Here is a 25,642-nt window from a genome sequence, read left to right on the forward strand (position 1 = left end):
TTAATTAGATTTTATTAGATTGTTAGAAGGTTCATGTGTCCCTCATATTTCATTAATTCACCTCTTACACAACTGCCTCTAATTTCCAAATCACTTCGATCTCAATTAGCCAGTTTTTCTGTGTTTGATTAGGGTGTGCAAACTCACAGGTAGTTTGATCTCCAGAAGCAAGTGTTCATCAAAGAAAAATCTGTGCATCCCCAGCAGATGGCAGTACTGCTCTGTTTGTTTTTGTACGATAGATAGATAGATAGATAGATAGATAGATAGATAGATAGATAGATAGATAGATAGATAGATAGATAGATAGATAGATAGATAGATAGATAGATAGATAGATAGATAACGTGTTAGTATTTGTGCAGGACGGCAAAAATAAATAATGATAAATGTATGAACTGGACTCTGCCTATCCTACTTGTTAATTAAACTGTTGTTTAAAATTATTATCACATTTGCAAGTGTCAGTCTTGTGTCTAAAATTGAATAGTTCAATTATAAAATGAAGTGGTTAATTTGGTGTTTTTTAATGTTTATTGCATAAAAAAGCAAACAAATCTGCCTTTTTTAAAAGTATTACGGCACATGCCGGATTATACTAATCAGTGATGGGAATAACGGCGTTATAAATAAACGGCGTTACTAACGGCGTTATTTTTGTCAGTAACGAGTAATCAAACTAATTACTGTTTACTCCGTTACAACGCCGTTGCCGTTACTGTCAATAAAAATGCGGCGTTACTATAACTGAGCTCACTGAAGCGGTTTTCATCCGAGTAGGCTCTCTCTGTGTGTGTGTTTATGAGGCGCCGGACTGGACAAAAGCGAGGCGAATGCCGCGAGCCAGCGCGCTCGACAGTGCGCGAGAGAGACCGAGTGTGTCCGAGAACGCGCTCGACAGTGCGCGACAGAGACCGAATGTGTCCGAGCAACGAGCATAAATACTTTATTTATAAATAAATTACACATTTCAGCATTAGAATAATCTCTGTAGCATATTGGTATCATATGCAATGTTTTAATTAGTTTATATAGCCTAACATAAACTCCAAAATAACCTGCAGGGAACGTTCAAACATGGCTATTTGTTTGACCGGTTGTTGTGCGGCAAACACGACTAGAATTTGGCTAACCTCTGATGACGTTCTCTGTAGGTTATAAAAATAAAGCCCCAAAAGATTATATTTTATCATTATTATTTATGTTGGTACATTGTTCAGTATTATATTGAGAGCACTTTTTGTTAAACTTAATATTGTGAGGAAGAAAATACTTCAAGTAGGCAATACAGTCTACCAGTTGTAAAGGTGTGTGAGTTTTATCATTTTAATGATATGCACTAGTGTATGTGTAGGCTATATTTTCTATTACTATTTATTTATTTTTGGTACATTTCTTAAGAAGCATGTTCTATTTAGTGTCCATTTAATTCATTTAACATTTCATATTGGGGGTATCCAAGAAATTTCTTATATTTAAACTTTTTTTTTTAAAGTAACGCAATAGTTACTTTCCCTGGTAATTAGTTACTTTTGTAATGATGTAATTCAGTTACTAACGCAGTTACTTTTTGTGAGAAGTAACTAGTAACTATAACTAATTACTTTTTTAAAGTAACTTACCCAACACTGATACTAATACACTTTACAGAAAATTAAAATAACATTGCTCATATGCAATTTCCTTTTATCACCTGACATTAATGTGATTAGAATGTGATTAGACTGGCTCACTTTCCTGGGCCATGGCTAGATTCCCACATTTCTCCATATGTAAAAACAAAGCAGACCACCATGTCTTGATAATCCCGGCAAAAATCAGACCCCATTCCCTGAATTCTGACAGTTATTCTGAGTCCATCCCACCATGAGCCTTTTCCAAGACTTCCTTCTCTGTCACCGCCAATTAGCATAATCTTGGGGCAGTGGATAAATCCTGTAAGGAAAGCGGAGTAACAGGTGCCACAGATGGTCTGGTTTACTCTGACTCAGATTGATTCCAGTTTGTTTAAAGCTAAGAAACCCAAGATGACAAAATAGCAACCTCAAGTTTACAACCTGGTCCTTTTTGTCAAGCCAAAGAATGTCAGAGAGACTTAGTCATTATAATCTAACCCAACTAGTCACTTTTGCCAGACTATCCCACGTCTGATCTGCCAGGGAGAGCGAGAGGGTTTTTCTGTCTTCACCCCCTCCCTTCCTCCTTCCCTCCCTGGTGGAGCCCAAGTGGACACGGATCAAGTCGAGGAGAAGAGTAGAGTTTGAACTCACAAGGAAATCTCTGAAATCTGGGCCTAGCGGACATACAGCAACCTCATCCCACCCCAAAGTCTCAGCATGGGGGCGTCGTATGGCAAAAAAGTAAGTATGCTTAATCATTTTTGTCAAGCAGTTTGGGTAACTGAGGTACTGGTGAGTGGATGACACAGGCCATGGCTTGTTTTCAACACTTGACTTGTCTTAAGAGAGTCTTATGGTTTGTTTACATCCGAATCATTAGCATTCAAGGCACTGCTATTTTGTCTTTAATTGTTAATATTGAACAATTGAAACATTTTCAATGTAACCATTTAATGTGTGAATGAGTGCTGATTTTAACGTTATTTTGTTTGTTACAGTCAACATTCATGATAATGCTTTGATACTTTCAAATTAACACTTGTTTAAAAAGTCTAAAAGAGTCTAAAAGTCTAAATGCTGTTTACGGTTGGCGCAATATAAAACGGAATTGCTCTCATTTCCATGAGTTTGGGATTAACCCAAGAGCCCATTGTTGGTGTTTTGAACGTATAGGCCATTTCCAGTGAAGTATTGGAGTAGTAACACTGACAAATATTTGAGCTATGGGGAGGGGTGCATGCTGGGAAGGTGTGGTGGTGACTGAAGTTGACTCATTGCTCAGTGCTGCTAGTGACAGCTGACAGCTGCTGTAGAGAGGGTTACTAGAGGATTATACAAGAGCCTCTTCTGATTACCTATGTGTGAGCCATTTGACTGTACAATCAAGCGTCAGGTTTATTAGGGTGAAGAGACACAGTCAGAATTAAATACATCTTGATCCATATCACGGATAAGGAACTTTTCTGTATAGGCATGTAGTTGAATGTTTTGTGAATTAACAGGTTATTGACCAATCTTCATCCAGAAAAGGGCTGTTTCTTAAAAGCATCGTGAGCTTAGTTGATCATATTAGAGAATTCTACGATTCTACGATCTAGTTAGTCTTACAATGCTTTTGAACCCTGGACCATAACCAGTTGTCAAATTGTGAAAACATTACTAGGTGTATTGTGTCTGTGGGTGTTTCATTGGGCACTTTTATGTGACCAGGAGTTGATTTTTTTTACTAAAATTAATGTATTCCCCCCTTTTTTAAACAAAAAAAAAGTGAATTATTATATATGAATATATGAAAATTATAACAATACAAACAAAGAGTATAATAAACATAAACCATTTCATGTGCTTACTTACACTTACTTACACTCACTCACACACTCACTCACTTACTTGCTTACTTTCTGTTGTGGTGTCATTTGCACCATAAACAGCAGTTTTGTACCTAATACAAGTTACAGCACTTGTTTACTAAGTAGAAAGCAGTCAGTCAAGAGCTTGAGAATATGATGTGTGAAAACACAAACAAACAAAGAAAAGACCAAGTAAAATTCACTTGCAGGCAGAATATTTAAAGTAATTAAAGTAATTCAGTCACATTAGGCAAAACGTGTGAAAATAATGTGAAATTTTGTGCATTTAGGATGCATAAAAATGCTAGCTAGTTAGCCTTATCATGGGGTGGGGATTTTTCTTATTTTTTTATAACTTTCATAATAATAATAATAATAACAATAAACTGACAAAGAAAGTGTGTTTTAAGAAGTCTATTCTTTAAAAGAAACTCCCAATATTTTTCCCTTCATTTTAGCAGCGGGGCAGAGGTCATGGATTTATGCTGATTTACTTTCAAGACACGCTTATCAAAAAGCAGCCAATAATACTCTAGCAATGACCTTGCAAATTCCTCTCCATGTCCCACATGCAAACTGGAGCCAGACCAATTCAGTATCCCGTAATCACCCGGAATATCGACTTAAGGCTCACAGCCGTCTCATTCTGTTCAACCAGCATGGCGGATCATGCAGCCTGTCCTTCAAAACTTACAGTATATCTGAAGTAAAGCGAGAATGGTGGCCCCTGGTGAGCAGATTGTTGTTTTGATAGTCCAGCAGTTATTGGATTGTGAGTTCTTCAGTAATGTCTAAGGTGCAGCAAAGAAACCAGTGCTCAGTGAGAGATGAAAATGTCAGCTTGTCAGAGCTGTAATTTCACCCTCTCTGCCAGCTTCCGGGACTCTTGGCACGAGCTGAATACCTAGACAGGACCTCGCAGTTATAGACCCTCACATTACAAGACCCCTCTTTCCCTTTTTCAAATAGGCTGTTGAACTGAGGCCTAACTGGAAGAGAGATCATTTGTGATCGTTAAAGTGCCCCTGTAGTCAATCATTTTATCCCTTAAAACTCACCTTTAATCACCAAAATGACATATTTAAACGTTTTTTCTTTGATTTTTTATGTTTTTTTGTCATGCCTTAAAGTAGCTTGAATGTAACACCCTTGCCTCATTTAGTATATGTGGTTCTATGAATATGCAAATGAGCCCCGCCTCCACTCGTTGACGATCACACGTTGACCTGATTGGTTACAAGGTAGTTTGTCAGAAACACCAACGATTTCAAACCGCGTTTTTGAGACAGTCTTTGGTTCACTGCCGTTTTATGGACAAAATACTCAGCAATGGTGTTGACTTATGAATTTGCATATGTTTTTTTTTTTCTTAAAGCACATTAAAAACACCACATAGACATATAAACAACATTAAAAGCTTGATTTTCACCACAGGGGGACTTTAATATAACCTAATGCAGCAACATGCTCTGTTTTGTTGGGTCTGGTAAACGCAATTGATTTCATTAAAACTTTGTTCTGAGTTCATCCTGTTACAAGCTTTATTCCACTGGAGCGTGTGTCTCCACTGTGGCATTTCATGCATGGGTGAGATGAGACGCACCTGCTCAAAGCTCACTCAATCACGAGTGAATATGGAGTGATGGGGAAACTGGTTGTAATCCAAGCAAATGAAATCTTGCGAAAAATAAGTAGGCCTATACTTTTTTGGAGTATAAAAGTACACAACTAGTCTTTCGTTTGTACTGCAACTATACTACAAGTGAACTTATAGGTATACTGATAGTTTACTAGTCAAATACATTTTTTGGTTTATGAAAGTGCAAGTATATGTAAGTTTTCTTTAAGTGAACATAACATCATACTTAAAGTTTATTATTTATATATTATTTAAAAAAAAATCTATAGGTATTAATATTATTTTATACTTGAAATATACCTTTAACTGTACTTTAACTCTTTCCATTAAAAAAAAACAAAAAACATTTTATGGCTTCATGCATTCTTTTTTATCAACACTGGAATTTGGGTAAGTTTCATTGAAAAAATCAACATTTTAAACATAAAGTTGAGAATTACTGAGCATTAGTAAACAGCACACTCGGTTCCATTCCAAACATAGCCTCTGTTTTGACATTTTACGTGCTTTGGGTGGAAACTATTTAGGAACAATAAAGCTCAGACTGATCTTGGGTGTGCATCTCTGCTCCTAAATTATAATGAGTAACAACAAAGCTGGTCTAGGATCAGGATTAATACGGCTACATCAGCCAACTCCTGAGCAGAGCACTTGCATGTGATTTCCCTACTGCTAAATGGGATGTCAAGTTGTGCTAATGCTTCCTGTGCCAGAGACCTACTGAGGAAGATTAGACCAATCAGACAAATCCTTTATAAATGATCCAACAGTCAAGCTAAAAATAATTACACGCTCTGGGACGGAATTTAACTCTGACAGTACAGGTGTTTATGTGGTATGTAAAAGTTATCTGAGACAGCACAAATGTCTAATACGTTCAAAAGTGTATTCACGTTTTTTATTTTTTAATAAATGGACTAAAGTAGCTTTTGTAAAGATGCACAAGGTATTTATTTGCCTGTCTGTCTTCCACTCACTGAGTCATCAGTGATGTTGGACTTCTGACATCTAGTGGTGTGGATGAAGCATCACGCAAAAGCAAGTTTTCAGTTACCATTGCCATCGTAATACAATGACGGTCGTATTTGTCACCCATGATTCATTTATTCCACAATTAAAAGTGAGGCTGGTCATGTGATTTCAACATAACAGCCACCATGATGAGGCGACCCACTTTATATAATACTTTTATTGGCTACTGATATGACTGGTCTTTGATTCTCATAGTGCATCTTTAAGTTACACCAGGTTGATTTTATAATTAACTAGTTATAATTAGCTATATAGTTTTATTTGTTGTGTTATTTTTTCTTCTGTACACCAAATATGAGCTTTTATTAGTAAAGGAAAGCATTAACATTACAGTAGCTTTTTTGTTTTAATGTAATGTTAATTGGATCACATGTGTGTTTTCACAGTGTTTGAACATATGTATTGATTTTGTTATAAAAAAAATAAAAAAAAGAGGAATCCTGAATAACTGCTGAATTCTGGAGTTTAGCAGCTTCCGGTTGGCTGATGTCAGACAGTGAGAAAAGATTCAAAGTAAGATGGGTCCAGACACCAGAATGTATAAGAACCCTGGAGACGAGTAACTGAACCTGTCCGTGGTGCACTTCAGCCTCTGCAACAAATGAGTCTCTTACACGGGACTCTTAAAGCAGAAATCCCTTTCTCTCACACCGTCTCTCTCTTTCAGCTTTAGCACAGGTCTCATTTCACTCCATTAAGAGAAAAAAAACCCTCTGAAATAAGAAACAACACTTCAATTTGAAGGCTAAATTGTGGGTTGCAGGCAGAGATAGAGGTTAATCTGAGACTCTGGAATGCTGAAGTTTGAAGTGACTGCTCAGGTGTTTCACTTTACATTTGATATTTGTTTCACTAAATTAAACTTATAGTTTTCCTTGGTTTTAATTTATGTACAATTAAAATCTTTTTAAATACTTTCATTTTGCTGTATATGCTCTTGGAAATTATGTAAAAGACAGAATGAATGATCAAGCATGTCAACATGTCCATTAAACTCGGTCAAATGATGGAATTTATACAAAAGTGAAGTGAGGGAAAAGGTTCACCACTCATCATAAAAAAGGAAAACAATGTAATCAACTTATAAATAGTGTGGCACACTGTTTAAAATATGAAATATTCTAGAATGTCTACAGCAATGTATGGTTTATAAACATGGTGTTATGAATATAACTGTGCATATGATTTGTACGACTTTTTATTGTGGTCAAAAATTCTAGAAAGATATATTTGCTAAATCCTAAAAGTTGATTTGACCATCTAAATCTGTACTCATAAAGAGCATGTTTGTCTGCAAGTTAATAATTCCAGCTTACAAATCAATTTTCTCTTTCATTATTTTGGTTTGACCTTAAATATGAATACTAATGTTTTCCTCCCACACATTTTCTTCCAACACAAAGCAATTGTAGCCAAGAACAAATTGGGTTTCAAATATTGTTTTTTTTTTAAATTATTTTTCTCATTCGCTGGAAAAGAATCACTTATACTATGGGAATCATACATTTGACCCAGTGCAGCTGATCAACTGCTGATCAAAATCCATGCTTGCATGCATTGCAAGTAAATGAGTAGTCTGAAACTCATTCGCTGTCGTTACTGAAATCCCCAGAGCTTTGTAACTGACACGTTGTGATTCATTGAGGGCTTAAAAATCACAGCTGCATATGGCTGATTCCCCTTTGGCATATGAAACTAAATATATGTGTTGTACAAAAATATTTGATGACGTTTGACGCAGTTCAGGTTTTATTTATAACCTTTTTTACATGTATAGCATTGAATGTATCGGTTTGGGGCATGACGTAGGCTGTGTGTACTATCTAGTACAATATTCCCCACCAGGTGGCACAATCGCTCCAAATGTTAAAATGCCTTTAAGAATTAGGCTACGTATCAGCATATGACATTTAAAAACTGTGATTTACTATAAAACAATTTTGTGTAACAACATAAGGCAGCTTTTTTTAGTAGATTTGTTTTACATTTAGCATTATACTGTTCATAGAAATTTGGGAATTCCGGGCTAAGTTATATGATTTTTTAAAACCCCCGTACGTGGTACAGTATATTTAGGCTCTGTCTCCTACAGCATGATGTCAAACATCACTGGTGCTAATTTTACAAATATATGACCAGGATATTAACACGCCTTAGGATCAAGTGAGAGAAATGTGTTTAGTTTGTGAGTTGTCTGAAAGCGTAGTTGATTGCAGAGTTGTCTAAAAGAGTTGACTATCTTATTAAGGAAGCCCTGTATAATATACAGTAGATCAAACCGTTCTGGATACTGGCTAGTCAGTGCAATTTTGTCTTCTTCTTTAATGTTAAATCAATTTAATGTTTATCCAACTGCAAACATAGGACAGTTGGTTTGGAGAATGGAAGGATAGATGAGTGTTTATTCATTTGTTTTATTTTAATTCATTTATTTGTTTGTTTGTTTTTGCTGGAAGGGATACATTTGAAGACGTAAATTCTAAAGTCCAACATCTCTAAATTCACCCATTTTTAGGTAGTCAAAAAATATTACTATAAAAGAAGTTGACCTCACTAATTCAAAAAGTCTGTTGTTGGACTGCTATTCCAGTACAGATATTTTCTCTATTAGATGAGCCACATTTGAAGTTGTGATGAATAAAAGTCTCACATATATTTATCATTTTTTGTACAAGTGATTGACTTGTTTGTGATGTAAGTTTGAGTCTTTCCATAGTCAAGTAGATATAAGATATATTTGTATTGTTGAAAAATACCTGCTTGGGGACATTACGGGTTGGTTTGCACAAGGAAAAGTGTATGCTAGTATATGCTAGTGCACGCACTTGACTACACACATGTACAGCTGTTTAATAGAGTGGCTCCAAGCAGCCCAAGATTTATCACCATTTCCACTTACTTTCATCTCAACAGGAAACGGGAAGATGGATTCTGATCTTGTGTAGTTTACCAGGTCTTAGCTCCCATTAAAACACATAATGACCATTAGGGGAATGGAAAATGTTTAACTGTGTAAGGAAAGAAGCCTTAAGGGGTCTCTAATGTCTGTTTCATTGCAACATTTAGATTCATATTCAGGCCCAGGCAAGCAGATCAGGACCGTGGGAATCTGCAGAACGGTGTCACATGTCACAAACAGAATGATAAACGAATAAACAATATTTTATCGTACATGAAATCATTCTTTATCAGTGTTTGTCTGTGTGCCGCAGCGGGTCCCAGCAGAAGACTGGAGCGCTGATCCGTGCCCATGTTCTCCAGTAGGTCCCGTGGATAATTAGCAGGCTGTCTCTCCCCTCCGTGGCCTCCGCTAATTGTTTGTGTTGTCTAGGAAACCTGAGAACCCTCAGCTTGAAACCAGAGCAGCAAAGCAGGGCAAAAATCTATTAAAAACACCCTTTTTGTTTGTGGCTTATGCGTGAGGATGCAATATCACTTTGCAGTATATGGGTACAGAGACAGGTTCTGAACAGCGTAAATAAAACATGAGAGATCAGAACGGGCCACAAGCAGAAAGGTCAAGCGATCACTTCGGCCGGTAACTGGACACTACAGGTGAGGCGCTGTGGCATCCAGCCCATCTTGGAGGACAATGGTGCATTCTAGAGGAGGTCACGCTTGGCTCTCCTCAAGGTTTAGTGATGCCAGATTGCTTTGGCTGTGGCCTATATTCTGTCTCTTGTGATAGACGAGAGGACAACTTTGATTTCAGAGAGGTTGATGTTCTTTTCTACATTAGGCTACTACATCATACTGCACTAGATGAAACTAGGCCTACTATACTATACTATACTATACTATACTATACTATACTATACTATACTATACTATACTATACTATACTACTTTTTACTGTATTGTATACTGTCCAGTACCGTACTGTGATGTATTGTTTTGTTCATTCCCATTGTGTCACATTTTGAGTTTATTTGTTCATGTTTAGAGTTTGTTTTTGTTCTATTCTGTTCATGTCTGTGTTTCAAGGTTGGTTTATAGCTTGTTAATTAGTTCAGTCTTCCTCCGTATGTCTTCATGGTTACTGATCGCTTTATTTCTGTTCAGGTGTGTTTAGTTAATTGGCCCCTCTTGTTTGCTGTCTATTTAAGCCCTGTGTTTCTTTCAGATCATTGTCAGTTCTATTACTATGTTGGTTGTTCTGTTCCAAGTTCCAGAGATTCTTTAGTCTTCTGTAAAGTTTTGAGTTTGTTTAATAAAAGAAACTGCTGCATCTAGATCCAGGCAACTTTCTTTTGTGCTGCAACCAGCGATTGTGACACATTGTTTTTCATATTTTATTGTTTCATTTTACCTTTCAATGGAAGTGCTGTCATTGCAGCTATAACTTTGATTTCAAAGTGCCAGATATTGTTTCTGCATAAAAAATTCATAGTAGGGCATACTCTCGTATAGTATAGTGTAATGCAGTGTATGACTTTCATTCTGCAGTGGAGCATATTTTGAAAAAATGTATTTTGATCATAAAAGTCAATAGGGTCCCATGTTGTTTTGGACCCCATTAACTTTAAATTATGTGGACAAAAACTATTGAAATATTCTGGTCACTGGACAAGCAAACACACATTGTGGATTCTAGACTGTAAACTATCTGGCAGTGTTCCTATCAAAAAAGTGATTGGCTCTTTAGATGAAAGCTTCCGTTCCTACTCTTGCAAAGCATTACGATTTCTACCATTTATTTTTTTAAATATTGGTCTGTCTCTTGCTTACGTCTGCACTGCACGGATCTATCAGTACTATGCTTACAGTATGCTATTTATTCATTCACAATTTTAGAGATGGCCTGTATTGTTTAACGTTTAATTGGTTAATTTGTGTCTGTGTTGTCTGAATTATCACAGTCATACTGACACATATTGACTGGCTTAAGAACCATTTCACCAGAGAATCAAGATATATGAAGCCCAATTCCACACTTAATGGACTGAGGGGCATTCCATAATTAAAGGAGAGCATTCAGTGCCGAATAAATCCAATTCAGATCTCATTCATACTATTAAACACCACTCTACCATTCACGGAACGCTGCTCCAAATATGGATTGACTCTTAGTGAGCATAAGCTTATTTCAACCTGATTCCATTGTTACTTGAGGAGGCTTTGCATCTTTCAGCGTCTCAGCAAGTCTTTGTTGATTATAATACTGTGTAAAGCCTCTCTCCCAATGAGAGGACACAAATCCCCTTTAAATACAAGCAAATTAATTACATCTCAATAAAGCTTGCCTCTTTTTTATGTCAGGCCTGAGAGCTCGCTCAGAGGAAACGCATTGATATTTGTGCAGGTGAATAAAAATCCTCTATTGGTTTTGTTTGCAAAGGGTGTGTAAGGGACAGCTAAACAGAAATTATTGCACTGAATTTTCCCTCTAGGTTGTAAGAGGCCTATGTAAGCCTGAAATTAAAGACATTTGTTCTTTCCTTAGAATGTCACTCTCTTTTATTTCCCAATTTCCATGTCCTTGCTGTGAGTGATAAGACAGTGAGGCCCTTGTGAAGACACCAAGCCTGAGCAGGCTTCTCCTAGCAACTGCAGCTACAGTATCCATTCACTCAGCTAGAGGGTTCTGCATTGAATATAGCTCAGGAAAGAGCCGGAAAAAGAGTCCTCAGGCATTAAATTGTAACTGTGGGCTGTAGAAAAGCTGGGTCCACTCAAAAAGAGAAGGGGTGCATGCTCCCACTGCTGGATCACAAAACTTTTACATCTGATACCAAGTGGTTTCATTGAGTATAAATACTGGGGTTGAATATGAAAATGAATATGTTTTGGTTTGGTTCTGTTTCTGTTTGCCTGTGTTTCTTGTCATTGTAAGTTGACCCGTGTCCGAAATCACCCCCTATACCCTTAAATAGGACAATTTTTGAGTGGACAGCCATTTGTAGTTGTGTCCGAAACCATAGTGGATGTTATCGAGTCCACTCATTCAATCCCACAATGCACCGCAATAATGAGTGTACAACCGATGTATGCTCAATGGCTAGAAAATACCCATAATGCACCGTGACGGGAGCGTTGAATGAATTCCCACTTCCCGCTAGAATATGGCGCCTGTAGCTCAATCATCCATCCATCCATTTTCCAAATTGCTGGTCCAATGTGGTTACAGCATAATATCATACAGGTATAAATTCCTTTTTACATGATTTAATAATGTTCATATATAGTTTCCATGACAGAGTTCAAGATAAATCTTTTCATCTTACTACTGGAGCTGCCAGTTTGCCAAGTTTCAAAGGTTTGCCAAGGAGGGGCCAGTGTTTAACCAGAGGGACACATTAAAAAATGGCAACAAATGATATTTAAAGATTATAAACTTTATTTTACTTTAAAATCATATAAACATTTATTTTGTACAAGAGTGAGTGCAGGTGCAAAAGAGGTAGGGCTATGCAAAGAGGTAGGGCCATACAAAATGAAAAATACAGTACAGGGTACAAATACAGGGTGTCAATTCAATGTGAACAAAACTCCAGGGTACAACAAAAGGTACAACAATGTGCCATTTCCTATTTATGTTTAGTGTGTTCTTTGTCAAGAAGATATGCTAGTGTTGTATCAGCTTTAACAGCTCTTTGATAATCCCTCCATGCTATCATTGCACACTTGTGTCGTTCAGACTTTGCATGTACTGAAAACCCTGCATCTCTCATAGTTGCTTTTTTCCAGTTTCTAAAACCAGGTGTTGAAACAAAAACAGTGTCTGGGGCATTTGGTGTGCTAAAATGTCTACATGCATAGCAATATGTAGAGTCAATCATGACAGAATAGTCAAGAAGATTATACCAGTTTGGCCTGAAGCTCTGTCTTCTGTCCCCCATCAAAGTGGTTGAGAATATATTCAAGTTGGGCTGTACTGGTACATCATTCTTGGACTTGCTGATATCTGTAGAAAGATGTACAGTAAACATAGGGCACAACTACAACATTTATTTACTTATGCATGTATATCTGCATGTATTTCCAAATGTAGGCCAAGTATTTACTTAAAAAAAAGAAACATTAGAGCCATATTGACACAAAAAAGAATTTACAGCAGAAAGCACCATTTTAAGGACACACACTAGGCCTACAATGAAATTATAATTGCACTGATTTGCAAATAGTAAGAACCTTCTTCGTCACAAACCTGATGGTGCAGTACTTGATCTACTTTCTAAACATATCGAGACCAGACATTTACAAACTTGATTTCATTATCAGTGTGAGGAACAAAAGTAACACGGTTATGTGCAAGAACAACAAGTCACTTACGAGATGAAATCATTTTGCTTACCTTCAGCTCTTGCAACAGGAGATATCGTAGCTCCTCTCTCCAAGAGTAGTTGCTGAGCTCTCATTCACCGAGCAGCACCGCAGGCCACAGTGTTTGGGTGCCCTGCTCTAATTAACCCATGTAGAACGTTGCGTCGCATTAGTTGGCGTGTAAAATCATAATAAATTCTTTTTTTTATTTATTTATTTGGTCAGCATGGGGGGGCCACAAGGGCTATGTCACGTAAAGTAAGGTTAGCCTAAGCTCCTTCTCATTAGTCCAGCTTAGAGTTGGACTGTTAGATGTGAGTATTGGACTTAGCCAAGTCTATGTCGATTTACTGGTAGCTCTGCTCTAAGGGATCTAGACTCTCTTGGGGCATGGCTCAGACTAGCTTGAGATTCTCATTTCAGCATTGAAGCTTAAAGGGATAGTTCGCCCAAAAATGATATTTAACCCATGATTTACTCACCCTCAAGCCGTTCGAGATGCATATGTCAATCTTTTTTCAGACGAACACATTTTCAGTTATTTTAGAAAATGTCTTAGATCTTAGAACGAAAATAACTGGCTTCCGATGGCTGGCGTATGACGTAGGATGTAGCGTAGGAAGCGTTGTGACGTAGAACGAACGTGACAGCGCAGCCAGAGAGCAGAGCAAGACAAAACTCTACGTTCGTTCTACGTCACGACGCTTCCTACGCTACGTCCTACGTCATACGCCAGCATCCATCTCCGTGAACGCGCGTCGACCGCCATCGGAAGCCAGTTATTTTCGTTTATAAAGTTTTAAATATGTATATTTTTACGACAAAACCGCACGGATTACCCTCAGAAGGCCTTCGTTTATCCCCCTGGAGCTGGATGGATTACTTTTGAGAAGGATGCATGCACATTTTGGGACTTGAACGATGTGGACCCCATAGCTTCACATTATAACCACTGAAAGGTCTAAGACATTTTCTAAAATAACTGAAAATGTGTTCGTCTGAAAAAAGATTGACATATGGATCTCGAACGGCTTGAGGGTGAGTAAATCATGGCTTAAATATCATTTTTGGGCGAACTATCCCTTTAAGGGCCTTTCCTAACATGGTTATATTAGTTACTGGGAGCAGTGTTGTGCAAGATGTGTACCCCTGACACATTATTGGCTCAGGGCTCAGGCCTTTGAGTTTTAGTGCCTAGGTTTTTAGATTGGTTCGAACCAAAAGAGTCAGCATGGCGTAGTTGATATTGGCGTCCCCATAGTGTCAGCAACTGATGCAGTGTAGTGTTCTCTAAAAAGGGAATGTCTTGGGGTTACCTGAGAAAGGGAACGAGACGTTGAGTCACGTTGCCATGCTTCGGGTATGCCTGCATGTCTTTCTTCAGACAATTAAAATCTGATGGCGTGTTTTCAGGCGCCCTTCTTATTTGCTGGGGCATACCTTGTGACATCATCACAATGCGTCAGCCAATGATTGGTGTGATTTTACACATGCTTCAGGCACTGGATTCCACAAGGACACGTTCCCATAGCGTCAGCAACTGACATAGCATCTTCTTTCCTTTCTCAGGGAACAGGGGTTACATACATTTTATGGAATTGTACAACAGGAAAAGCTCTTAGACTTAGAAACCAATATGCTGATCTAAAAAAAAAATGCAATTTTCAATTTTAAAACTTAAAATTAGTTGGCATTCTCATGGCATTGCAAAAACTTTGTAACATTAAATTAAAATAGGTTTGGCATCAATAGTCAAATGACATCATTGAATTCTGGTGCATCTAATGACGCCAAATTTTAATGAGATGTGAGAATTAGAGGAAAGTTTTCAGTCAAATGTTGGTGTTTTCCTCACACAAAACCATTTCATGAGTCATGCAGACTACTTTTATGGTATTGTTATGGTGTTTTTGGTCAATTTTTCAAAGTGCAGCATTAACATTCTACTAAACATCTAATTTTTGTGTTCTACGGAAGGAATAAAAAACATAAACGTATGGAACGACATAAGGATAAGTAAATGATTTTTGGATGAACTATTAACTATTCAAGAATGATCCAAAACTATTGTATTAAACTCAAAAACCTGTGAAAAATTGTTCTTAGAAGGTTCTTTTCTGACCCTAAGATTCTGCCTTTATTTTCTAGAGCATAGAAATGCTACTCCTTGCTAGAATTGCACGGCAAGAGAAAAGGACTGGAACAGCCGGTTTCATGTTACAACAGCAGAAGCATAGTTAATGTGCTTCCACCTTTCCTGGATCCATGACAACTGAACTCTCCCATAATATATCCTAAATCAATTGGAGAAAAGAGCAAGCAGACAGAGAGTCAGTAATGCTGTGATTGATGAGAGCGATGTGAATATTTGTAAGCTGATAAGCCTCTTTTTTCTCTCTCTTCTCTGTCTCTCTCTCGCACGACGCACGCATCAGAAGGGATACAACATTGAGCAGCAGAGTGTGAAAAACGGAAAACACCTGAATGGAGTGGGTAAGTCTACACTCACGCGTCCTTGAGAACAATGAAAGCCGCCCAACAGCCCTACAGAGGAACAATGCAATGTTGCCACGACTCATTCTGTTCCACACAAATGTCTTTGACCTTTTTTCTTGACACGTCACGTCAAGTCAAAAAAGACTTCCGAAGTTCCATGCTTCTTGACATAAAATAATAATAAAGGCATTTAAATGTATCATGTGCCACTGGCCTTGAAAAGTTCTTCATTTGATCAAGGAGCGAAGACAAGAAAGAACCTGTTTTTAATAGATTCGCAGGCATAATGCGAAGTTTAGTTGTTTGGCAAGAAACGTCAAACTTGTGCAATTAATATAGAATTGCGATCAAGTCAAATTTATTTATATAAGGCTTTTCACAATACACATTGTTTCAAAGCAGCTTTACAGAAAATCATGATGTTCATCTTTATAATATCTTAATATATTCATGCCTTATAATGTAGTCGCATTTAGCAGATTAGAGCTGGCCGATAATATAGTTTACGTTTTGCGATAATACAAAGAATCAAGAAGTTGAGCTATATTGGCTTAAATATATGTATACATGAATATGTTGTATGTATGCAGAGCTTATATATGTGTAACTTTTTATAAAGAGCTGGGTGATGTGGGTCACCGTGATTTTGCCAAGTAACACATGTTCCTGGATCAACATATTTTGTTGATCCTGGATTAACATTCCTGCCTCAAAATTTAGTCCTAACCCTATCCCTACCCCTAAACCCTACCCAAACTTTTCCCTAAAAGCTGAGGGAAATATAAGGTGAATAACACTGATGTTGAAGCACCTCACCCTGGTTTTAAGCCTAAACTTGACATAAACTGTAAACTTGTTCCTCAAATCTGATTGGTTGATTGGAAAGTTGTTCCAGGATCAACAAAGATGTTGATCCAGGAACATGTGGTACTTGGTGAAATCACTTTCATCGGGTGATTATATAGTTATATTTTACGGCGAAATAAAAACTCAGGCGGTTAAGGTTTCCTGTATCGCTTTACGTTAGGGCACTGTATGTACGTGAACACAGTTGGATATATCCAACTTTATATAGAGAGCTTTGCGATAATACAGTTTACATTTCTGCGACGATATAAACAATTACACAGCCGAGATTTGCTATATACAGTAGTACAGTATATATTGCTATGTGTGAGTATACTCTATGTATGCAGATAAAGTAGGATGTACTATACAACTTTTAATATTTCCCTGACAATAATATAGTTTACATTTTTCGACGATATAACAATCAAGCAGTTGAGACTTGCTAAATAGTATAGGCTACATACCGCTTAACGTGAGTTTACTGTATGTATGACGGTAAGATTGGATATACTTAGTAGAGAGTAGTTATTCTTTATTAATTATTAAGTTGTTAATTAATCTGATCACGGGTATGATTATATCTGATGATTTGCAACAGCTTGGAATGACTTAGCCCTACGGTGGCCCAGTAGTGCACAACACAACGAAATTTAAAAAGCAAACACAAGCTAACAACACAACGAAAACAAACTAAGTACTAAGCTCATCCAGTCAGAATTTAGAGTCAGAACTACAGTGTCTATTTTTATAATATTAGTTTTGAGTCTTTTATTTTTAATTAAAAAAATAAAATCACAAAATAGAAAATATCGTGATTGCTTTAATTTTTTTGGTTTGCACCAAACACACATGGCTATTTAATAGCCAATATAAAACTGTTTGTTTTTTCTGACAAAAATAAAAAGATTGTGATATACTGTTACAATGATATGAAATTCCTCATACCATGATATGCAATTTTATAGCTATCATCCAATTTTTTTTTTTTCTTATATAACTAACAAATCTCCCACAGAAGCCCTATTTCCAGTGTGGAAAAAAAAAAAAAAAACATTCCATGGATTATCAAGTTAGGATGAGCCTGATGGTCATATCCAGCGATGTTGTGTTGTGTAATCTTGAATGTTAACATGAACATTGCGTGATCGTAAGATGATTCACTCTGTATGTGTGTGTTTTTATTAATTGCCCAGTGTATGAGTTTGTGAAGGATGAAAGCTTTTTGGTAGTCTAATGGTTAATGTGAGATTTAGCAGAAGCGCGAGAGAGGGAGAGATTAAGCCCTCCACTAATCCCATCGGACTCCTGAGAGAGAGAGAGAGAGAGAGAGAGAGAGAGAGAGAGAGAGAGAGAGAGAGAGAGAGAGAGAGAGAGAGAGAGAGAGGGTGTGTGTGTGTGTGTAAAAAATAAAGTTGGGAGGAGCAGGAGGGGCGTATCTTTGAAGCCCAGTGGTCACATGACTGTTGACACTGTGAGAGAGGAGGCATGTGTGTGAAGAACAGCAGAAACTCAAAAGAAACGGCCCTCACATAAACATGTAGGATATCTCACACACACACACACGCACACAAAGGCAACAGCAGGATGGACCAGAGAGTTGAATACAGTTTGTATCCCCCTGAGGGCCAGCCCAGCAGACCCAGAGATGTACTTGTTAAGTCAGGTAAGACAGATACAACAGACTGTGGCTGAGATTACAGGATGCTGAACCGATGATGCTGTATTGTGCAGGAAAACTTTACTAGGGGTCTGTATTTGAATGCCAAGGATAAGATAGATAGATTTGAAGTATTCATTGAGTTTCATTGTATTATTACTATGTAACAACTCGGTTACAATGTAGTAATTACAGATGAATAAACTGTCATATTCATATTTTATATCAAGATACATTCACACTGATGCATTTGTCATGCTTTGCAACAAAAATAAAATATGATCTTTGCCTGCTTTAAACTAAAAATCTCTGTTTTTAGGGTTAAATGTATAATGTTTTTAAGAACAAGCTGGTGTAGAATATAAAAGACAAACTAAGAAGGCAAAAGAATGACATGAATGACACTTAAAGAAATCAGTTTGGTGAGAAACAGGGAGCCATGCTTTCTCTGAGCAACTTGTTACTCATGGAGTTTTGCTGGACAGTGAGGCAACAGACTTCAAAAACTCTTTGATTGCCATTAGAAATGCACCATTTGACATTTTCTGAATTGTACTTTTGTCAGCTGGTGGTAAACTTGTGGCAATTTTTAGGTGTCAGTAACATAGGTTAAGTGACAAGAAGGATCATCTTTCACAATTTTGTTGTTGTAATGTTTTACCAGCAGTATCTTACTTTATGTTTGTTTTAGCCGAAAAGCACAAGGTCCACAATGTATTTCTGCCTGACCATGATCGACACCAATAAACCCTGCTTTGTGTATTTGAACAGTTATCTTAAATCATCCATCTCAGAATACCCAGCTTTTAAACAAACACGCCTTTCACCAACATATCTTGGAATTCTATTAAGCAATTTCTATGTGGATCAAACCTCAAAGGGATAGTCACCCAAAAATGAATGTCATCTTTTACACACCATAAGGTTGTTCCAAATCCGTATGACTTTCTTTCTTGTGTGAAACACAAAAGAATATATTTTGAATAATGTTTAACTGTTTTTGTCAGTGAGGTCCAAAACATCATTGCACCCCACTGACTTTCATTGTATGTTTTTTTCCAAATATATTTTTCTGTGTTTTCACAGAATAAAGAAGTGTATGCTGGTTTGGAACTACACAAGAGTGAAAAAAAATGGCAGAATGTTAATTTTTGAGTGAACTATCCCATTCTATTCCATTCTATTCTATTATATTCTATTCAAGTATACTGACATAAAATAGCTTAGGAAAAAGAGAATGATCCCAAGTTAGTCATAGAAACTCTTTTTATTTACTCTTCCAGTCCAGATTTAGATGCTTGAAATAGGTTATATTGTGCTATTGTCCTTAGAGACTGCTGCGTTGTTTCTTGCTGGGCACCTTTATAATGCTAATTCCCTGTCTGAGAGCTGTGCCTAAATTTTATGGCTTGCCAAGGACTAGTATTCAGCAGGGATTATGGGAAATGGCACCACACTTCCACACAAACACACCCATGGGAGAATGGGATCCCAGGGCATCCTCTGAGAATGCTGACGTCGCCATGACAACTGTCAGCATTCTATTTGTATACAATCCAATGTGGGAACAAACTAACTTCTTATGTAACAGGGGATTTTTTTTTTTTTTTTTTTTTTTTGTATAAAATTTTTAATACTGAATGCTTGGTGATCAACAAGACAATGTACTGCATGTGATGTTGAGGAATCTAAACTGTGCTACCAGTATTGCCTTAAAGGGATAGTTAACTGAAAAAATTAAATTTGAACACAAAAATGAACACAATCTGAGTTAAATTGTAAAATATCCTTGCTCTTCTGAGCTTTATAATGGGAGTGAATAGTAACTGAGTTTTTGAAGCCCAAAAAACGCATTTATCCATCTTAAAAGTAATCCATCGGCTCCAGGGGGTTAATAAAGGCCTTCTGAAGCGAAGCGATGCTTTTTTTCCAGACAGCAACATTGTGTCGGCAATGTACAAGTACACATGGATTCCACACGGCCCAGATGTGGGCCGTATCTGGGCAGACACTGTGTTGCTGTCTGGGATGTAAGAAAAATATCCATATTTATAACTTTATAAACTATAATCTCTGGCTTCCTGTAACGGCTGTCTGCCAGTCTAGTTCCGGTGGAAGAGTGACCTCTGACCCCATGCATGACGTAGGATGTAGGAGTAGCATAAGCTTAGGTGAGAGTAAATGCCTCTCGTGGTTCAAACAAACAGGGCTGGGCAACAAACTCAAGCTCCTCCCACAAAAATTCTCGTTTTAGACATCTAATTCGTGAGTGGTGTTTTGTTTTGCTCTTTCCTCTGCATCAGGTCGGGTCAGAGGTCACTTCTGCCGGAACTAGACTTGCATGCAACTGTGACCCGAAGCCAGTCATTATAGTTTATAAAGTTATAAATATGGAAATTTGTCTTACAAAAACGCAACGCTTAGCTTCGAAGGCCTGGGAAGAACCTGGATATTTTTTTTAATATTACTCTGACTGTGTTTGGCTGAAAGAAGAATGTCTTAATCACCTAGGATGAAACACCTTAACTTTTTTTCTTCTTTTTTTCATGTAATCCAAAATGAATTCAGATTCTTAAGGCACATTTCAGAATGTTTTTATCCACTAAATATCAAAGAAAAGTGCAATTCTGAGAGCATCATTTATTTGCCACTTCGTCTGGTGTTTTGTAATCTAAAGCAATGAAATTCTGAAATGATCAAAAGTGTCCGAAAACTTTTTTTAGGACCATTGTATTTCAAAGTGCCATGGTACTGTACTTTCTTGAAAGGGTTAGCATATTAGCACACTTTTAATTTTAGTAGTCCTACTGAATCACTTTTGGTTATGCTGGGTATATAAGGAAACACCTGCTGTAGTCACACAAACAGACACCACACAAAATCGAATTAATCCCACAATGTATCATGCAATTCTTGGAAATAGACTCAGATCTGATCAGCAGAAGCCCTTGCCTTTCCTGTCTGTGTGACTCCAGGGTTTGTGGGGGATGTTGATAAATACATTATGCCCATAATAGAGGGATATTCACTTTCAGAGCAGACACAGTCCACCGTCTGTTGCTCTTCACCATGTTACTGATCCCTAATCGATGAGATCAAGGACAGGCTTCCAGAGACCCAGATTATGGAGCAATACAAAACAGTTTGTAGCGCTTGTGTATATGTGTATGTGTAAGTACTTTTATCCCATACTGAATTCTATCTGTAAGCTCTGGATAAATACACAGAAATCATTTGTATTTCATAACCATGACGCAACATTCTCGCAGCACATAACATTGAAGTGGGCCACACATATGCTCACTTTGCTCAGTTAACAGCAGGCAGACATTGCAATACATTCATTTGCAAAAAAAGCAATATTTGCACACACAAACATGAAAGGAAACAAAATGAAACATATTCTGGTGATGTTGCAGGCTTTAACTCAGGTGTCCACTGAACAAGATCACTTGAAATATACTTAACTGTCTCACAGAGACAGATATTTTGGTAACACTTTACAATAAGGTTCTTTAGTTAACATTAGTTCATGTTTTAACTAACATGAACTCATAATGAGCAACACATTTGTTACTGTATTTATTAATTTTTGTTAATGATAGTCAATAAAAATTCAGCTGTTCATTGTTTGTTCATGTTACTTCACAGTGCATTAACTAATGTTAACAAACACAAACTTTGGTTTTAATAACGTATTAATAAATCGTGAGCTTAGAATTATAAGGTTCTATCTCCGTTTAGGGTAGTTCTGAGATATTGAGCATCAAAGTTTTTACATCCCAGCTGGCAATGGAGAGATGGAACCTTTTTATTTTATTAATAACGACTAACAAAATATTTTTCTACAAAAATAACACCACACATGCATTAATAAACACCTAATGGATCAGATTATGTCAAAAACTCAATTTCGACCAAAAGTGGAGATAGAACCTTATAATTCTAAGCTCACGAAATGTTAAAATTAATATTAACTAAGATGAATAAATGCTGAAGAAGTATTGTTCATTCTTAGTTCATGTTAACTAATGTATTTAACTAATGTTAACTAATGAAACCTTCTTGTAAAGTGTTACCAATATTTTTTAGTAATAATTATGTAAATATTTATATTTCTTTTTTATGTTTGTTTTTATATCTTTTTTTATTATTCCATAGCTACATAAGCCCACATACTGTGTAGAGTCTCTGACTTCCTTGTGCCAACACGCTCTTTGTCCAACCAGTGCTTATGGATTCATAATCCTCATAAACATAAAAATCCTCTTTTAATGGATCAACAGCCTTCGGTATGGACAAAATAAGGTCCATATCAGTGATGTTAATCCAATGGACTGTGAGAGATTTACTTTTAGCTTTATTTTTCCTGATGCATATGACATTTTCATATTTTCAAATTTTAGCAAAATTGTGTTTATCTTTTGCCGTTAGGGGACGTGAAAATTATTTCGAGAGCAATTGTCAACTGTGCAATATATAAAACTTCTGTACTGTAGATCTAAAACTAGATTTTTTCATTTTCTGAAAGAAAATGTGGTTTGTCCCTAACAAATGCACTGAATGATAAGCATGTAACTCACAATACATTGTGTATTGTGGGTTACATGCTTATCATTCATCTGTAGCATGAAGTGCTATGAAGTGAAGTGAAGTGAAATGTATAGTACTTGGATGGTCTGTTCCCTTACAGAGAGTATGAGCAATAATAATAGTGATAAAATAAACTGAGAATATAAAAAAAAAAAAGGATTTAGTACGCAAGAGACACAAGGGTCTTTAGTTCATAACTTAATACTTAGAATATAGGTTTTTAAAAATGGGGGAATGCTTTATTTACTTGTTTGAAAAAAAAAAAAAAAAACTTTGGTGTAAACTTGCTGACCTCTGGGCTACAAATACTTTCACATGCATGAATTCCCTTCATCATCTTACCTGTCATCATCAACATCATTTCACCCCTGTCCTCTTCTCATGCACTCTGATTGAGAAGTGCTAAGAATTGAGCTCAGCTTTTTTAATATTGAATGGTGGAGACTGTCTCTGGTTCCTCCTCCAAGCATAGCATTGTTCAGAGCAAGCTTCAATGCATATGACACCTGATCTGCTGTCACTTTAGCATGGATCACTGCACTTTTAATCTGTCCTATCCTCAGAGGAGTGTCTTTATGCAGTTCAGCTGCATGGCTTGCATTATGGATCTGGATACAGTGGAGATGAATTACAAACTTGTCTGAACCAGTACTATTTAATAACCTCCTACTTTTCTAAACATACTGACTACCCTGAATTCTCTTTAAGCAAAATATTTCTTTCTCTCTTTTGATTTTTAGGGTGAAATATGCCAGAGTGTGGTATTTATTCAATTTCAGGGGAACAAGAACACAAGTGCAAAAATCATTCACAAGTAAACTATCTTGGGGTCAGAAAAGATCATTCACATCAGTGCATCGTCTGTGTGTGATGGTGTGTTAGAGGTCTGGTGGTGTAAAAATTCTCCAAATAGCTGTAAGAAATGAAGGTAAGGAATTTCCTCCCAAACCCAGAGGAACGTAAAACACTCTGAATGTTCACCTGCTACTTTCAGGAAACCTGCTTCGGCTCACATGGAATCATTTAAGCTGGAGCAGAGACAAGTAGTGTATGTTGTAGTGTATGTAGATGCTGGCTCTCTGATGTGTGTTGTTTATGCTCCACCATCCCACTTACTGCTGTTTATTATGCTCTTCTTTTGCGTCAATCTCTGCCTTTCTTCTCGCAGTTAAAAGAAGACAGGAAGGGAAACGTTACTTCCTTTCAATGAAATCCTTCCTTTCACACTGTTTTCTCTCTGTTCTCAGCCTCAGCGTATGCCGATATTCAATGGGAACAGCCTCATCAGCCGAGAACCCCGGACAGGGATCCATTTGGTTACCCTCATCGCGAGATCCCCCCATTGGCCAGTTACGCTCCTCAGCCTGATTACATGACAGCGGATGATGATCTCATCAAGCCCAAAAAGCTGATTAATCCTGTGAAAGCCTCTAAAAGCCACCAGGAGCTTCATCGGGAGTTGCTTATGAACCAAAAACGGTATGAGGATACACAAGTGTACAGTACATACACACTCATCTGCTAAATGACAGGCAATGCTCAGGTTAAATCCACATGTACCAGATGTGGCCCGGATCTGGGCCGACACTATGTTGCTGTCTGCGTTACCAATGTAAAAATGTTAAAAGCTCAGGGAAGAAGGAGGTGGGAACTAATAATCATTCAACATAACAACAAAACGAAAGTAAGGCATCATCAACTTGCCGCATTCATAGTTACGTTACATCGCTAAATCATGGAATGGCATAGTTTTAATAGCGCCGTGTTGTAAGGTAGTGTTTATCCGCAACCTGCACAACTAGGATTTAAACCAATCAATTATCCAAAAATTAGAGATTTATTTTAGATTTGTCTCATTTTAAATTAACACTAAAAACTAAGATGATAAATTTACTTCAGAAAGAAATGTAGCCTACTTTTGCTATGGTTAAATAAATGTTCAGTGCTATCTTAAAAAAAATCATTTTCTTTTTTTCACTCTATATAGTGTTGATATGGCAACTAGTAAATATGTAAATAAGTGAATAAACAACTTACTTCACACTAGCATGTGTGGAATCTTTTAAACCATGTTGGTAAAAACTAACCCCGTTAGTTGTGCCCCGCTCTCCCCCAGAGATTAAAGTTTGTTAGTTTGATCTCAACCAAATGCGAGACATGAGCTATCATCTCTGAGATCCTGAGCAAGATATTTAACACTAGGTTGCAGTCCGTGTAATACATGTTTTGTAAGTCGCTTTGGATAAAAGTGTCTGCTAATTGACTACTTACAGGTAAACGCATGAGTTCAACCAGAGTTGTAGATTAGGAGATGTTGATCCTGGAATAACCAATCAGGACATAGAGGTTAGGGTTAAGGTTTAGTTTTAGATATGCTATAGGGTTTAAACAACAGTAGTATCAACTTTTTTCCCCTCTGATTTTACGGCTTGTTAATTTGCAGTTAAGGATATGCTTAGGACTGTGTTTTTGGACAGGACAAACATGTGCTGGAATGATGGTCACTAGTTGGCTACTTACTTTCTCAGCACATCTGGACAGATTTTGGTTGATATTTTGAACAATTTTTGTTAAACTTTTAAATTAAACTTTAATATATAATTTTAAACTTACTAAATCTTTTTTTTTTCTGCAATGGAGCAAA

The 25,642-nt window shown here is 37.0% G+C and overlaps 1 protein-coding gene and 1 long non-coding RNA gene across 4 annotated transcripts in view; one reads left to right on the forward strand and one right to left on the reverse strand.

The window, feature by feature from the left end:
• LOC311074646 overlaps positions 1 to 4,294 on the reverse strand; it is a 109,843-nt gene extending 105,549 nt beyond the window's left edge. For both annotated transcript variants that reach the window (XR_014604336.1, XR_014604337.1), the window contains exon 1: positions 4,164 to 4,294. This is a non-coding gene — a long non-coding RNA (uncharacterized lncRNA). The remainder of the gene's footprint in view (positions 1 to 4,163) is intronic.
• Positions 1,938 to 25,642, forward strand: part of LOC311074645 (protein FAM107B) — a 32,293-nt gene continuing 8,588 nt past the window's right edge. Inside the window, exons 1-3 of one of the 2 annotated variants that reach the window (XM_084101378.1) lie at positions 1,938 to 2,360; positions 15,839 to 15,896; positions 24,246 to 24,477. In XM_084101378.1, the coding sequence (XP_083957504.1) occupies positions 2,337 to 2,360; positions 15,839 to 15,896; positions 24,246 to 24,477 (314 nt within the window). In that variant the 5' untranslated portion in view covers positions 1,938 to 2,336. Of the gene's footprint in view, positions 2,361 to 15,838; positions 15,897 to 18,207; positions 18,412 to 24,245; positions 24,478 to 25,642 lie in introns of those variants that run through there. The other variant, XM_084101379.1, reaches the window with a different exon arrangement.

The sequence above is a fragment of the Abramis brama genome (genome assembly GCF_963993115.1).
Source record: "Abramis brama genome assembly, chromosome: 23".
Taxonomy (NCBI): domain Eukaryota; kingdom Metazoa; phylum Chordata; class Actinopteri; order Cypriniformes; family Leuciscidae; genus Abramis; species Abramis brama.